At 31.9% G+C, this 16,800-nt stretch overlaps 1 protein-coding gene across 1 annotated transcript; it reads right to left on the reverse strand.

Moving 5' to 3' along the window:
* LOC109347982 (succinate-semialdehyde dehydrogenase, mitochondrial-like) lies at positions 2,545 to 14,938 on the reverse strand. The gene is made up of 20 exons (XM_019588145.1): positions 14,775 to 14,938; positions 13,105 to 13,218; positions 12,765 to 12,864; positions 11,635 to 11,683; positions 10,865 to 10,952; positions 10,629 to 10,739; positions 8,608 to 8,670; positions 8,381 to 8,491; positions 8,068 to 8,133; positions 7,906 to 7,983; positions 7,728 to 7,805; positions 6,783 to 6,849; positions 6,212 to 6,297; positions 5,812 to 5,844; positions 5,670 to 5,702; positions 4,868 to 4,968; positions 4,200 to 4,285; positions 3,922 to 4,028; positions 3,744 to 3,821; positions 2,545 to 2,863 (listed from the first exon to the last, which is right to left on the reverse strand). Exons 1-20 carry the CDS (start codon positions 14,901 to 14,903, stop codon positions 2,825 to 2,827), a joined length of 1,617 nt encoding a protein of 538 aa, XP_019443690.1. The 5' UTR covers positions 14,904 to 14,938; the 3' UTR covers positions 2,545 to 2,824.

The following is a 16,800-nucleotide window of genomic DNA, read 5'->3' on the forward strand; positions in this document are numbered from 1 at the left end:
AACTATATATATTTGGAAAAAGTAAAAAAAAATGTAATCGAAGGAAAAATCCAGGGGGCAATTGCCCCCACCTGCCCCCAAGATAATCTGCCACTGACATCATATATTTAATATAATTATATCGGCTACTTATTTTTTTGTTACAAAACAAATGATCTAATTACTAATAATCTGAAATTGATAACGGATATGGGCTTAATGAGAGGATACTCAAACGGTTGGCCTCTAGGGGATAATGGGAACCTATAAGTTAACGCATAAGGAATGGTTATGGTCCTCAATATAACAAATCACAAATATTTTTCACCTCTCCCCACGAGAGAGAAAACGAAAAGGAATTAATAATTTCGTTGAAGAAGGTCATCATACCAAAACTCTCTCAAAAGGTACATCAAATGAGTAGATCGGAGAACTTGGATTCAGATATGACTTTATATCCTTATTTTATATTATGTATGAGAATCATGAGATTCAAAATCCTAAAAATAGTATTTCACCAATCATGAGGAAATATCTAACAATACAATATTAAATCTTACTTTGACATTGTTTTTACAACGATTTTCAGAATAATCAAACATAGGTTTTCTCGCAACTCAGAACCTACTTTCTACTTTTAAACAAAAACCTACTTTATACCAGCTTCCAACTACTTTACTATTTCATCATATTTAGTTGTATTTTTATCCATATTTTTTTATGGATAGTGATTTTAATCACTTCATTTTATTTTTATGATTTTTAGTAGTCCAACTTTTTAATTTATGCATAGTCATTCTTTCCTTTCCTCCGAAGAACTTGTACCAATAAGAAGTTAGTCTATTAATATAAGATTTATTAGATCCTCAAATAAACTAAAAGATCAAATATTTAATTTCTGAGAGCAATACTGACTAAAAATGACAATCATGTACTTTGAAAAGATTAGTCTTTCACTCATAAGGTGATGTATACCTTTGATTATAAAAAAATCGAACAATTTGTGTATATATATAACAAATTGACATTTGGGATCTGAGTGGTGACAAAGTTGTTAACTATTAAAATAATAACATTAACATAATATCAACAATAATTGGTTTGTTAAGGTCTTGAAAAGATGATGAAGAAAGAGTTAGTTAATGCACACATTAATATTCAACTTATGTTTATTGTGATTGAAAGAAATCAATTATTAGAATCAGCCCCAACATATGTTATTTATACAAGTTTTCACATATGGCTTAACTAACACTAACTATTAAATAGAAATAGAAACTTCTAACTATCATCTAACTTCCTAACTTTTTGATTAATCATTTCATATATATCTACTATTCTGGTATCTCAATAAATGGAAACCTCAAAGACCAACTTTTTTATTAATATTTGTATGATAATGCATTATAACATTATTAGATTTATGATTGTTGTTATTAGTGTGTTGACCATCATTGTTAATAACGTTTTGAAAGGCTAGTAAAGAAATCAAGTTTAGAAAAGGACATTATTCTATGGGCATAGCTAACATATGAATACCTTTTTGGTGAAGAGAAATCAACTTTCTATTGTATGGAAATTTTGAAAAGATAAGATCACGTTTATAGTTAACATGAATTAGAATAAAAACAGAAAATCACTATTATAGTGGAGTAATATGATACAAAATGTCAACAAATATCAGAACATTTTCTCAGAGAGAAATAGATGTATGCACCTAGAAAGAGGGAGATTCTCTGTCCCTAAATCATGTCTCAGTAAAATCAATGTGAACAAGTAATATAAAAATGTATAATTTTGTTTTTAAAAAAAATTATATTTACTTACATGACGATTTTTAATGGATGGGGACAGAGAATTAGGAGAGGCTTTGAGACATATGATCATTGTTCCACCAACAATGTAAGAGTTTTTACATTGTTATTGCATCATTCACCATTCATTTTCAATCATCTTTAACTCTTAAATAAAAGTAGGAATGACAATGAGACAGGGTCAAGTTTGTGCTTACCCAAACCGAACCCGAAATCCAAACCCCAAACCTGAATTAAGCGGGATTGAAAACAAAGCTACAATTCCCAAACCAGACGGAAACCCACCCGAAACATATATTTCTATATATATAGGTTCTATAATATTGATGTATAATTTAATAATTTTACATATATTAATCGGGTTCGGGGTAGGGTATCAACTATACCAAACGCGAACTCAATCACTTCGTGTTTTCCCGTTAAATTCGGATTGGGTTCGGACGAGTACCTACGGTTCGGTTTTTATTGTCATCCCTAAATAAAAGTAATACAAATAAAAGGTGGATAATACACTAACCTTGTATAAATCTACACTGTCATTGTATAGATATTACACTCTCTTTTACACAAGTATTGTTCCCAAGAATCGAACCATTAACCTTTTGATCGTTCTGGGATCTAGCAGGACTTTACACCACTAAACCAATGCCTTGTTGGTATTTGAATCCCTATTTGATAACCATGAATAGGAATAGCAGAAAAATAAACCAGACAGAAGAGAAACAACACCATTTTTTCCTTCAACAAAGGGTCAAAGAAAATTTCCATTATGTTTAAATCTGGTACATTCTATATGCTCTTAAAATGTTCTAAGACTTCAGAAAGTGCAGATTATAAAACATATGGAGAAAAAAAGAAACCAAAAAATGGGTATCAGCCCAAAAATTCTTTGCATGCCCTACATTTATTAGCACAATGTGCATGTGCATGCATCTTATGCAAGTGATAAACACATCCCTCACTTTTCTTATTCCAAACTCCAAATACATTTCAGCAGCCACTGACTATATAGCATTATTTTTGTCTCTGCCTCATAATTTGTTAATGTTTCCCATGCACACATATTTGATCTAAAAAAGGAATAAACAAAGATTTCAACAATGGCATACATAATAATCTACATTTTAACAAAAAGATATGACAAATTTCACACTTCAAGTCTTTTTAAAACTGACACCAACTACAACATTGAGAACTGAGTTTGGACAGTATTAATAGTAAAAGATTAAATTTTATCCTTAGAAATTTTGTAAAAAGATTTAATAAAATTTAGTTTAGGATTATGTTAACCTCAGCCCTTAGGGTTGCCCTTGAAGTAATAAATTTGACTTTTTTTCTGATGCAAGGGTACTTTTTATGCTTAACATTTTCCTTTATAATATGTGATATATGTCAGCTATATCTTTCAACTTGAATGAATAGGTGTACTCTTTTATCACATTGAACAAATCAAGGGTAAGGAAACATTCTACATTTGAAATAGTTGAATGGCATATACCAAATTACCAAGTATAAAAAGCTTTTTGTATTGACCCAAAATACTGTGACATCAACACCTTCCCCTAACTTCCACCATACTAAAAAATCTTCCAAAATGTTTCTCTAGGTTCTAGGATTCGGGATAGAGATCACTTGTCCCAAAAGGTGTTTCATTCCATGTTCCAGGCCAATCAGATATTGCCATGTAACTAAAAAGAAAACTTTTAAAAGCAAAAAGTAACATTTTTCTATTATTTGTTAAAATTTGATTGGTCTGAAACAGAGAATGAGATACCTTTTGGGACAGATGATCTCTGTCCTCTAGGCTTCTAACCTCATTTTCTCTATTAATTATTGACTCCAAAGTTTATACAAACTTTAAAAGGAAAACAATTGCTAATGTATAAGGAATATGATGCAGTTTAGTTTTCTAAAATTAAATGAGAACTGCCATTTTAAATTTGTATTTACCTCCAAATAATCATCCATTCCATATTTGGAGCCTTCTCTTCCAAGGCCAGACTGTTTAAAACCGCCAAATGGAGCCACCTACATCAACGCAGACACGAAGATGATTGAGATAAGTCCATGAAAATTGAAAGACATATCTCACCCCCATTTATATCATTTAATAAGAAAAGAGACGCACCTCAGTTGAAATTACTCCTTCATTGACACCCACAAGTCCATATTCAAGAGCCTCAACAACACGCCATGATCGTTGGATACTGTTGGTAAATACGTACGAACCCAGACCTTCATATGTACAAGTCAGGTTACATGGTCAAAAAATGTTGATTGCCAACATGAATTGCAAAGAGAGAAAGAACAGACATATGATGAAACAGTATAGGGGAGTAAAAAAATAACTTTCTTCCAGACTGTACGTAGAAAAACCGAATTAGGAAATATAGCTGCAAGAACAACCTGCATTAGTGTCGTTAGCGATATTGATAGCATCCTCTTCAGATTTGAACCTCAAAAGGGGCGCAATGGGACCAAATACTTCCTCTCTGGAGTAAGACAAATCCTATTGGTGAATTAACAGAAACAAAGTACCAAAAAATCATGGATCGAAAGATGCCATAATGGTCTATCAGAAATCATGTCCAAATCATTTATCTCCAAAACCTTCTTGATTTTACACCTATGATTTTTCTTGACGATATCCTTCTCTTAGAGACTGCTTTTTCTCTCCAAAATTCCAACATGATCATTCTTACAAAATCTAATAGATAATTTATAGTATGGATCTTACTAACAATGACATGCATCTATCTATTTTGATAGAAAATCTTATAACCTTTCCAGTTTAGTACAATTAGAACAGTGAAAATGCATGGGAAACTGCATACATAAGCATAGGCACGTTCATATTCACCCTTTAAATATTCAATCACAGTCATCATAACATTATTATAAATATCGAAGAGTAAGTTTAAGTTGACCAATATAGTGTATGGGCACAAAATATCTAATGTGTAGAATCAGCTTCCAACTTAGAAGGCCAGATACTATAATATATCCAAGATGTGAGTTGTTTACATCAATTAGTGTATGGGCACAAAAACTAGGTTGCGTCTTAAAAGGTATACCTTGCTATGCCCATCTCATTACTGACATCACTGACAACTGTTGGTTCATAAAAGGTTAATCCAAGACTATGTCTTTTGCCCCCCAAAATTATTTTAGCCCCCTGCAGATAAGAAAGGAACTCAATCATCAAAATTATCATCTTACGTTAATTGACATGCTTATCCACCATGCTATATATTCCAGAGAGAATACAAAAGGGAGATGTACACTTTAATTTTTATGTTCAAGTAGGAGAGGAAGAACTTGAAATAAAAAATTAAATAGTAAAAGAAACTAAACCTTAGAAGAAACTATTAAGAAAGACCTTCAAATAAATGGTTTTTTCTGGAAAGTTGGTTTTTGATATAGCACAATCAAGTAGATTGATCAATGTAGCCATCACAACCCTGGGGAATAGGACTTGGTTGTTCAAGTATATCGGGGGCCAATGAATCACAAACATGACACGAGATATGAATCATTGAATATGATACGACACGGGATACAGAAAATTCTAAAAATTACAAGACACCAAACAGCTATCGTACATTATATAGAACAATAATGCCAAAAATACCTTATGCAGATAAAACCTTCAGTCATAACCCTAAGGTGAGTACAGGAAAAAACATTTTGTTGGATAGAAAATTTGTGATAGTAACAAATAATCCCAGAGGGGACCTCAGATGGAAAAATACAGTTCATATTTGCCATAAATAGAATTTTTTTTTCAAAAATACTAATCATTATGTAGAATGTTCCCACAGAAATCAGGGGAGGCGGAGTGGAAATCAGACTGGAGGAATAGCAAAGATTACAAACCTTCGATGTAGCATCATTAAGTAAGTTCTCCACCTGTAAGGCAAAATTACAAAGCACACCCGGAGGCACAGAAGTTCCGATGAGTTAGATGGACACCCTGCAACAATTCATATCAGAAATTGAAATACTAAGAGAGACAGACCTTTTCCACAGCAGCGTCATTGATCAGAGGGCCCTGTTCAGAAAACGATAATTGAGTTACACCATGGTGCCGAAAACTTAACAAATGTATTTTCTCAATTTGGCAGAGGACTCTAAAGTGTAGTGACACTCAAAACATATCACAACAATGACGTAATGCTCTTAATCCCACTAGATGGGGTCGGCTACATGGACCGAATAATGTCATAATGTTCTATCATAAACCAACACTCAAAACATGTTGCTACAGGAAAATCATATTCAAAGTATTCAAAATGAGAAGTCTTAGTTAGTGAAGACTCAAAATTACCATAAGTGGGAAAGAGAGGGGTAGAAAAACCATTTCCATAGATGGTTCAAAAGAAAAAACAAAATTTGTAAATCAAAAATCAAATAAATACCTGAACGACACCTTCACCAAAACCATTCCCAACTTTCATCTTCTGGACAGCATCAACCAAAGCCTCCGCAAATTTGTCATATATACCTTCAAGAGAAAGTTTGGTTAACAATATTGTTTTCAGCAAAAAGTAATGCATCTATCTGCAGATTTATATATTTTTTAGTAAGAAACCTCAATAACACTAATAATTGGAGCAAAATCAAATATAAGAATGTAATTGCAGTCTATCTTTATTATTTATCCCCATTCTCTTATTTTCATTTCAAAATTTTATTCTATTCTTCAGAAGAAAAAAACACTAAATTTTATCTCATGGTTAAGTGATCGAAACTAAATAAGTAACTATAGATGCAATCACAAACGGTGAGCCTTATGATTAGGGTGATACAGGGTTACAAAATGCTATGTGAAAATCCAGCAAACAGTTTATAATGTCATCTTGATTATAGCAGCTATGCAAGGCACTTCATCAATTAGGAATAATAAACATGCTATGATCAAATGAAGATTAAGGAAGTGCCAAATCAAGTAATTGTAAATTTGATAGTTAACTGTCATTTTAATCTAACCTTCTTGCACGAGAATTCTATTAGCACAAACACATGTTTGTCCACTGTTACGGAACTTTGCTGCAATCTGCAATTAAATAAATGAAACGATATGGTTATTAAACATTACTATACCAAAAGTAGAACGGCCAGATCACAAAAATGCCTCTCAAATTTCAATTTTATCAATTAGCCCAAAATTTGAAGCTTCTATTTAGTTTTTATAATTTTATTCATCTATTTTAGTTGTTACAACCCCGTGCTCAAGTTGTCCTCAACCACGTGCTCGAGTTGTCCCTGATCACGTGCTCGAGTTGTCCCCAACCACAGATGTGTACATTGCTTCCTAACCGGAAGAATGCATGTATAGAATCCAAAATCAGAAATTACACTAGAGAGGTTTCCAAGTCCCCAAAGTTGAGAGTTATGTGCATTTATTGAGAGAGAGAGAAGTCAGGAACACATTGTTGAATTGTTGAAGAAAATATTAAAAACTCACATATAATTAATAAGATAATTAATCATTTAATTAAGATGCTTTTCAGTGGGGGAAACAACAAATCCGACAAAAATCACAAAAAGGCCGCCAAAACAATGCAACATAAAATTAGTACAATACGAATAGATAAGAATCTTTAGTTAATAGTAGAAGTCATATTAATATAGACACAAACTTCCTTTTCTGGTAAGTTTACTACAGACACTAGATATATGCTTTCTAAGAAATGATAACACAGCATTAATCAATAAGAAAATAAATAATATTTTTTCATTTCAAATATCATTTTAACGCCATAAAGTGAGAACTCAAGAATCATCCAGTACTGTTAGAGTCATCATCAAAAGGTCTCAGGCACTGAATACATGAAGTTATTATCAAATCAGGCATAGCATATTGATATAAAATAACATCATAAACAAGATCATGGTTGTATTCAACATGTATTCTCATCCTTTCTAACTTACAGTTCCTTTTACTGCAACATCCAGGTCAGCATCATCAAAAACTATGCAAGGTGCATTGCCACCAAGTTCCAGGGATACCTAAAAGTTTAACAAATGTATAAGCGGAAAAAGTCCATTTGGAGATAACGATGTTTAGATCCTGTAATAGGAAAAAATTCATAATAACATCTAAGCATACTTTTTTTACTGTCTTCGCAGAACCTGCCATCAATTTCTTTCCAACAGCTGTTGAGCCCGTGAATGTGATCTTGCGTACCTAAATAAGGTTGGTAATTTCTTACTCAGATGTTCAATTACATTCGATAGGTAATTGCTTCATAAAAGTACTTAGTTACAATACCTGTGGACTTTCAACTAAAGCGTCTCCAATTTCAGGAGCATTTCCCATAACCACATTCACAACACCCTAAAACATTAATAACAACCATTACGATATTAAAAAGTGAACAGGGAAAAAAGGAAACTTCATTTATTGGTCAAAGAAGAAATGGTCAGAAAAAGTCTGCAAACATTTAGCAAGACAAATGGCAGGTAAATCAAAGACTTGGAGCTCAAAGTTGCTGCAAAATTTATACCAAACTAGTGGCTTAAATCAAATAGCCAGATATGCATTTAAGTTTTATTCCGACATTAAAGTAGGCATGAGAAACTACCGCAGGTATTCCAGCTTGAATAGAGAGTTCTGCAGCAGCTAAAGCAGTGAGAGGCGTAAGTTCAGAGGGCTTTATGACCACTGTACAGCCACATGCAAGAGCTGGACCAACCTAATATAACACAAAATGCATAATTCTCAAAATGAACGTCATTCAACTGCTCCTAAAAGTACTTGAAAGCGAAAAATGGGTAACATTTGGACAGTCAGTATTCAAACTTAAAATACCTTTCGGGTAATCATAGCCAGGGGAAAGTTCCATGGTGTGATTGCACCTACAACTCCTATAGGCTGTAAATACCAAAATAAGAGGTATGTCAGAGCTATATATTGAAATTTTAGGAATCAGGATTACCAAACAGAAATTGAATATAAAAAAATCAGCAAAATCTCCATTGAGAGCTTTAAATATAAAAGAAAATTGAAAACCATTCATCCTTGCAGCATTTACATGGAAGAAATTGTTGGAAGTCAAGACATAAATATGTAGCATTGGATAGCTAGCATCAAACCTCTTCTTTTTTTAATCAGGAAAATAATTTTCATTGGCTAAAGAACCTACTTGGATCCTACTTGATACACGATCTTCAGATAAAAATTCAGCTCTACTTAGAGTTTGCCATATTTTGGCTTCAATTAGTAGACATATTTCACATAAACAAAGAAATGTAACTGACACTGGGTGTCATTTCTATTTACCTAGCTGTTTATTTTTTCTTTGATGAATGAGAAAATATCATAAGATAAAAGGAAGTTTGGCAATGACATAAAGAAACATAGAAAAGTAAACAAACGCAACAGTACAGTAATGCTCTCAATCCCATTATAAATCGTTCAGGTGATTTTCATGAATAGACCATCAGCCAAACACCAAAGAGATGCCATAAATATGATCATGTCCTAATCATATCTAAGGATGAAAAGAAACCAAGAGTTCAAATACTTCAATCCAAACTCATTTGTTATGTTTGATGAAGTTGTTGTGCATAGAATATTTTATACTCATGATAGCAACAAAGAAAATAACCCCGACTTCATTTTCATAGACGATGCATTTGACCTTTCATGAAAAGTTATTTTAGATATATTTGGTGATTTTTAGCGCATGGAATTAGGGTTATAACTGAGGTTTGGAATTGGATTTGGACATCTCAATTCCAATTATATTTTTTCGTCATGCACATTAATTCGAATTCTAAATTTCAAGTCCAAATCCATAGAGTTGGAAAATAATTATTTCCTATTATTTTCACTTCTTAGCTTACACCCGAAGGGTCTGTTCATGAGTTGGAAGGTGCAGGGGAAAGACAAGACTTGGGATAGACATTATTTTGCTAGCCCTCCAAAACTCTCGAGTTCCCCTAAATTGGAGGGTTTTGAAAAGAAAAAAGGCTTATAAAACGGAAGGGGAAGGAAAGGAAGGGAATCAAAGGGGAAAGGGGGGTAAGAAAGAGAAGGCTAATAGGAGGTGTGCCTATCCGAAACCTTCCCCCTCGCCATCCTCCTCCATTTTTTAACTCGTAAACAGACAATCAGGATTACCAATTCCAAGCATAAAAGTAAGAAATGATGTTATAATTAACAAACATTGTTGCATGCTTCAACGGCCATCACCACTGCTGCACCAACAGTTCGAGGGAAATGAATTTAGAATCATACATTCTACGTCTTAATTCTTTGCAGTACCCAAATATATAATTTATAATTATGAACCACTTTAAATTCTCAAGAATTGGAATTAAAATTCTGAACTACAATTCCAATTCCATCATCCAAACAGACCCTTGGAGAACATGATTAAAGGAAACAAGACAACCAATTCCTTTAATTTTCTTCACTCTTTTTCCTCAGTAATTTGAGTTTCAATTTCCATGATTTTATTAAACATGGGCATTTACTGTGCTTGCAACACAGTTAGAGCAATTAACATCACAAAACAGTTAAAGTGTAATGCAGAAGTGTGGCTAGTGTACTCCTTCTGCAATGCAGTAAAGTGGTGAGATGCAACAGTTATGGATTAAAACATTCTAAGTTAGGTGGAAAAAACTAAACTAGAATATAACCATAGGACATGACTTGTAATGCTGACTATCATACTCCACTGGTTTTAGTGCATTACACTAGGTGTAGACGCTCCATCATTTATAAGTGCATTTGCATTGAAATCAGCTGATACAGTCTAGCTATAAAGTTTCACCAGAAAACTGCTGAAATGTGAAATTTAAGACCAAATAATCTTTCAAGTTTACCTGCTTTAAAACAAATAGCCTCCGGTCAGATAGAGGTGACGGAATTATATCACCATATATACGTTTTGCCTCCTCAGCTGCAAACTCAATAAAGCCAGCCCCATAGCTTACCTACAAAACACTCACTTTCATAATATGCAGCATGGATAATAAAAAATCAAGTTGAGAAAATATGTAACAAATAAAAGAAACAATAATGGGAAAAAATGCATTAACAAATTTTATCTATAATGTACCTCACCCAAAGACTCTTTAAGAGGCTTCCCTTGCTCCAAGGTCATAAGTTGTGCAATCTCTTCTTTATTTGCCATTAGCAAATCACACCTTCAAAGAATTGAGGAGAAAATTACCAACACATAAATATTATTAGACAAATCAATTTAGAGAACTTTCATGGTGATAAAGTCAATCTGTCATGGATGGATACAAATGCTGAAATGCAGCTGGCTTCATCCAAGTCAAGAATAATTGGGCCTAACTCCACCTAGGGGGGATTTCATTAAGTTACTATAAATGGCTATTGGCTCATATTATCAACAATTACAACTTAGAAGCGGACCCATTTAATTCTTGGATGGGAGAGTGTGCTAATGAATTCATATTGTCCGGCTTTCGGCCTTTCACTTGAGTTTCTTGCGTGTCCAAAATACCATGGCAATTTGGACTCATAGCACTCAAGCTTATATACCCTTGAACTTTATTTTAACCTACAGATGTGAGACTTGTTAATTTCCAACATCTACCGATGTGGGACTTTGACAATTAACATAGCCACTCATGGCTCATACCCATCTCGGGATGACCCAATATCAGGGTAGGCTCTGATACCATGTTATAATAATTGGCCAATAGCAAAAGCAGTATTTATAGCTAAAATGACTAAATCAAATTACAATGATAGCACCTAAATGGTCTTAGAAAATAATAACAAATACATATGATAAGAAAAGTCAGATGTTTCAAAAAAATGTAAGTGATTCATGAAATCACCAGAGAACAACTATACCATTTCCTCAGATATTTGCTCCTCTCAGCAGCAGTGATTTTGCTCCATGCTACACAGAATAAATTTGTGTTATTGTATCGTTAAATCCTCCAAAAGACGAGAAAAGGGTGAAACAAATAAAATAAGAATACCCCACAAAAGAATCAACCAAAGGAGAAAGCAGAAAAATGAATCACCATAGCTTCCGAAAATACTCCTAGAACACTCTCCACAAAACGTCCACAAAGAAGTGAAGAACTAAGGCAAAAGAAAACACAACAAATCTTCCTAGTCTTCAGCATTCGACAACTTCAAAAGTTCCAAGAGGAAATCTATTTAAGACTTTTATTTCCTTCCGGCCCTCCATAAATTACCATTGTTGCTAACCTTTGAGGTTCCTATTCAGCATTCTTCTTCTTAGTACTATAGATACTTGGTAAAAAGGCCATCTTTTCCTCCCTTCCTCCTTACCCAAAGGGCTAAACAACATAATTTTTTCTAGAAGTTATGGAGAACCTTGTATGTCACTCGTGTTTTCTAAAGGCCTGATATGAAAAAATCATTGTCCAAAGTCGTATCAATTTCACCAAAAATTTTAAGCTAGCAACATTTGGACAGGGCAGAATTGACATTTCGGTACCAGAATTAGATGAAAAATCTACTAGTAGACTTAAAGTTTCTTAGTTAGTAATAGTCCAATGATACCAACAACATAACTTTAAATCATTCATCATTTGTTCTAGCAAGGATTCTTACCAACATAAAAAACAAGAACCAACACAACATCAATACATCAGCAAAGGGAAATTGTTGGTGAGGGTATGATTAATATGACAAAACCAAATCAAGTAGAATAATAATCGCCATTAACTAATAATAACATTGAAAGATATTAACTATATGCTAGTCAATCCTAAAAATAATATATATAGAGAGAGGTGAGTATGTCATTGCTGCAAATATTAACTAAAACTCTATTCATAAAAAGAAACATTGGTAGCTAAGCTAGTTGATAGCTATACTGTAAGTCTAAGTATCTTTGCAAAAACATAATATTCAGTAATTTATGATAATATTACTCTACTCCTCTACAATATTTCTGCTTCTAGAATGATCTGGAGGATGTAACATTAAAATGTGAAGTTTCATACATTTAAACGCATCATAGGCTGAAGCAATTGCATCATTCGTCTCTCTTGCACCCATGTATGCAACATCTGCTATGGATTCACCCGTTGCTGGATTGTAAACCTACCACATCATTGAATTATAAGATTTTAAAAATTATCAATACCAAAACAATGCAATATGTACTGATAAAACACGGAGAAAAGTATAAACTGCAGCTATAGAATGAAACCATCAGCAGTACCATTTGACAACGGAGTAGCAAGTACATGCTTCCCTCTTCCTTTTTAATTTGCCAGAAAGAAAGAGAAAAAGGAAAAGAGAGAGATAGAAGAAGAAGAAATGAGAACAGCTATGCCAAACCTTTATGGTTTTCCCATCATAAGCATCGCTCCATTTCCCACCGATAAGGCCCTGTGTCCTCAAAAGGCCAGAACTATTAAGCTGAGAAGCGACACTCCGAGCATCCATGCTTATCTGCCATTCAAGACCCCTTAGTCAGAAAATGATACTATACTATCAAAAACCCATGCATCAATGACAAGCAATCAAGCATATCCTTAAAATAACAATAAAGAGAACAATGACCAACTTGATGGTCCTCCAAAGAAACCAGTGTCATTAATTTGGTCCTCCAAAAATAAATACATCAAAATGGTCCTTCAATCAGTTCAATGTGAAATTTTGACATAAAATTGGCCATTTCATATGTAACAATGACCAATTTGACATAGAAAATACACAGTGAAAAACCAATTTGACTTATTTATTATTAGAGAACTGAGATAGACTTTGGCACTACACAGCCTTATATGTTCTATTCTCTCTTGTTTCTTCCCTTTGGGTGAAAAATTTACGTTTTAACCTTCTATCTTATTATGTTATATTTATATTCTGTTATCTCTACTATTTCTACTAGCGTCTTGACAAGCATTTTGTGTATGTCGACCCGAATTCTTATTTTCTGATATTGAGTATTCAAATTCTAAATAACATTAAATTAAAAGTAAAGCTTCTATTGAAATCTTAATAAAAATATGATACGGTATTGACACAAAATATTAAAAAAGCAAAAGGATCTTACTGAAAATGTGAAAGTAAATAAACAACTTTTTGGCATGTAATGTAAAAGGTGCTGATTAGAGTGGTGGTTAAGGTACAATACATATTTGTTTTGGTAAGAGGGGTGGTTGTCATGGTGTACAACAACACATTTTTCAAGACCACCCTTCTTACCAAAACAAGAAGGTATTATACTGTCATTACATGTCAAAAAGTTATTTCTTTCACATTCTCATCGAGGACCTTTTGTTTTTTTAATATTTTTGTCAAATACAATATCATATTTTTATTAAGATTTCAATAGGATTTTACTTTTAATGTTTTGTCAGATAATAATATATACATAAAAATGTGAATATTGAAATATATAAAAAGTGAATACTCAACACTAGCAACAAAAATGTAGGTAGGTAGGAGTGGCTATTGACACACTAGTGATTGTAAATAAAGTTCTGTCCCATTCTAACACGTCTACTGTGTTATATAAAGAGATTATACTAGTATTTTGGATGACAAAAAATCGATTTTGAATATAATAATAATAAGGAAAAGGATGTATGCATTAATTCACTATACATTTTCAATCATCATTTACTCTTCAAAAAATTAATATAAATTAATGGTAGATATTGTAATGAATGTGTATAAATATTTCCATTTTCATGTATAGATATTACACTCTAATAAAGAAGAAAAAAACATAATCCAATTCATCTTGTTCATTTCATCCATCAAATGGGTTTGCATTTTTAATCAGAACAAAAACCTACCCAAAACATTTAAAATGCAGGGATACATACATGTATACAGTATATTAAACATGCAGCAGTTAAAACTCATAAAACCAAACACAAAATTCACAAAAGATTGAAACTTTGCAATAATTTCAAATATCTGCAACTATAAATCATCATTTTTTATCCAAAAAACAAATGGGCATAGAACAAATCAAAGAGTATAAAAGTGAGTGCCTTTCGAGTGAGAATAGGAGTTGAATGCTGCCTCTGCAAGTGAATAGAGAGTAGATGGGAAGAACGAGAGAGAAACTTTGAAGAGAGCAGTCTCATATGAGGGTTCGATGCTACTGATGATAACGCCATTATATTTGGTTTCTCTCAACAGAAAATGCAGTAATGGAAACTTGTTATATATTGAAAATATTACTATTATTAATTGCTTGTTTAATATGTATGACGTGATTCAACTATTTTTTTTTTTTTAGTATAATCACACTATGTCTCTCACATCTCATTGAGTGAATTTAGATTTCGGAGGAGAAACAAAATGAAGATGTGAAGTTATTTTATAAGTGTATTATATGGCTTTTAAACCTTCGTTTTTTTTTTTCATTTCTTTTCTATAAAAAATTCAACTCTCAAATTAATCCGGAAATTAATTTCTTTTGTTATGTATAGTTATACCTCTTGTTTAATCTAATATTTGAGTATTTGCCTATTATGATATATGGGGATTTAGCATATATTTACATCATTAGACTAATATTTTTTTGTTACTAAGGGTATTCTCTCACTCTTTTGGGTAAGTAATTAAACTCTTTCGGTGTGTGGTTGCTCCTCCCAACAAGTGTCATTTTCAGCAATCGAACTTTTAACATTTTGGTCCTACTGGGATCTAGCAGGATGTTATACTACCCTATCAACATTTTCTTGATAATGTCTTGTTGGTAGGATACAACTATTTAATATATGAGAAAAAGATATTGTAAGAGGATTATACACTTGAACTATATTATTTAACATTTATATTTGATATTATTGACTTTTAAATATAAGTAATATAAATGAGCGAATTGTACATGATGAGGTTAGTATATAAAAATCTTTACACTAATCTTCTAAATCTTTAATGTGTTTTTTAAAAAAATATAAAAAAATTAATATGAACCTAGTTTTGAACAATATAACATATTTAATTGTATGTACCAAGAAAATATTCTTTTAGTAGTGTAAGGTCCTGTGAGACCTTAGAACGAGGTTAATAGATCGATTCTTATGAACAACACTTATTATAATGGGCAGTCACACATCCCAAAAAGCAGTAGTTCCTTATCAAAAAATGAAAAGAAAACACTCTTGCTATTACCAAAAAAATTATATATATGCTACAATTGTCATGTTGTATAGTTATGGAGATTGGTTGAACCAAATAATAGGATATCATAATGATAACTATACTGTAAATTTGGTAATAATAATAATAAAATATAGTTCATTATTTGGTATCACATTTAATTAGTCATAGTAGGTGACTGAAAAATAAAGAAAGACAAAAGTATATTATGATGTAAAAAATTTATATACTGAGTATATATTATTCATTATTTATATTTAATCATCATTTGATTATTCAAAAAAGTAATATAAATAAATGATAAGTAATATATTAATTTTGTATAAATTTTTACATTGATAATATATAAATATTATATTCATAAAATAATCTTTTTACAACAAAATTATCACGTTTATGTGTACTGGTGTATCGACAGACACTTCGTGTTTATCGACCCATATTCTTATTTTATAATGTCAAGTATTTTTTATTAAGTATTAAATTTATATTTTTTTTTATTATTTTAGAGCATTAGAATGTTTTTTACTGGATATACTTCATGTTATAATTTTTTATTGAATATACTTAAAGTGAGATATATTAATTATAGTTATCTAGGATTATATGGTTTTATTTTAGAAATAAAAAATATTAAGGGCAAAATAGGAAAATAGAACCATGGTGGTAGTTATTTCAAGTTTTGGCTTTATATAGTACTAGTGTGTCGACAGACACTTCGTGTCTGCCGATCTGTATTTTATAATATTAAGTATTAAATTTATATTTTTTATTTTATAGAATTAGAATATTTTTATTGAATGTACTTCAGGTTATAATTTTTGTATTTATTATAATATTCAACTTAAAGTAAGATGTATTAATTATAGTTATATAGGATTATATCATTTTACTTTAGAAATAAAA

Source organism: Lupinus angustifolius, chromosome LG05, assembly GCF_001865875.1.
Source record: "Lupinus angustifolius cultivar Tanjil chromosome LG05, LupAngTanjil_v1.0, whole genome shotgun sequence".
In the NCBI taxonomy this organism is placed as follows: domain Eukaryota; kingdom Viridiplantae; phylum Streptophyta; class Magnoliopsida; order Fabales; family Fabaceae; genus Lupinus; species Lupinus angustifolius.

Excerpts from the sequence above, each read along its gene's own strand:
- LOC109347982 (XM_019588145.1), bottom strand. The coding sequence starts at position 14,903 with ATGGCGTTATCATCAGTAGCATCGAACCCTCATATGAGACTGCTCTCT. Across the intron at positions 8,134-8,380 it reads TTCAAGCTGGAATACCTGCG|GGTGTTGTGAATGTGGTTAT; the intron begins GTAGTTTCTCAT and ends TTAATGTTTTAG. Across the intron at positions 5,845-6,211 it reads TTGGTGAAGGTGTCGTTCAG|GGCCCTCTGATCAATGACGC; the intron begins GTATTTATTTGA and ends TTTTCTGAACAG.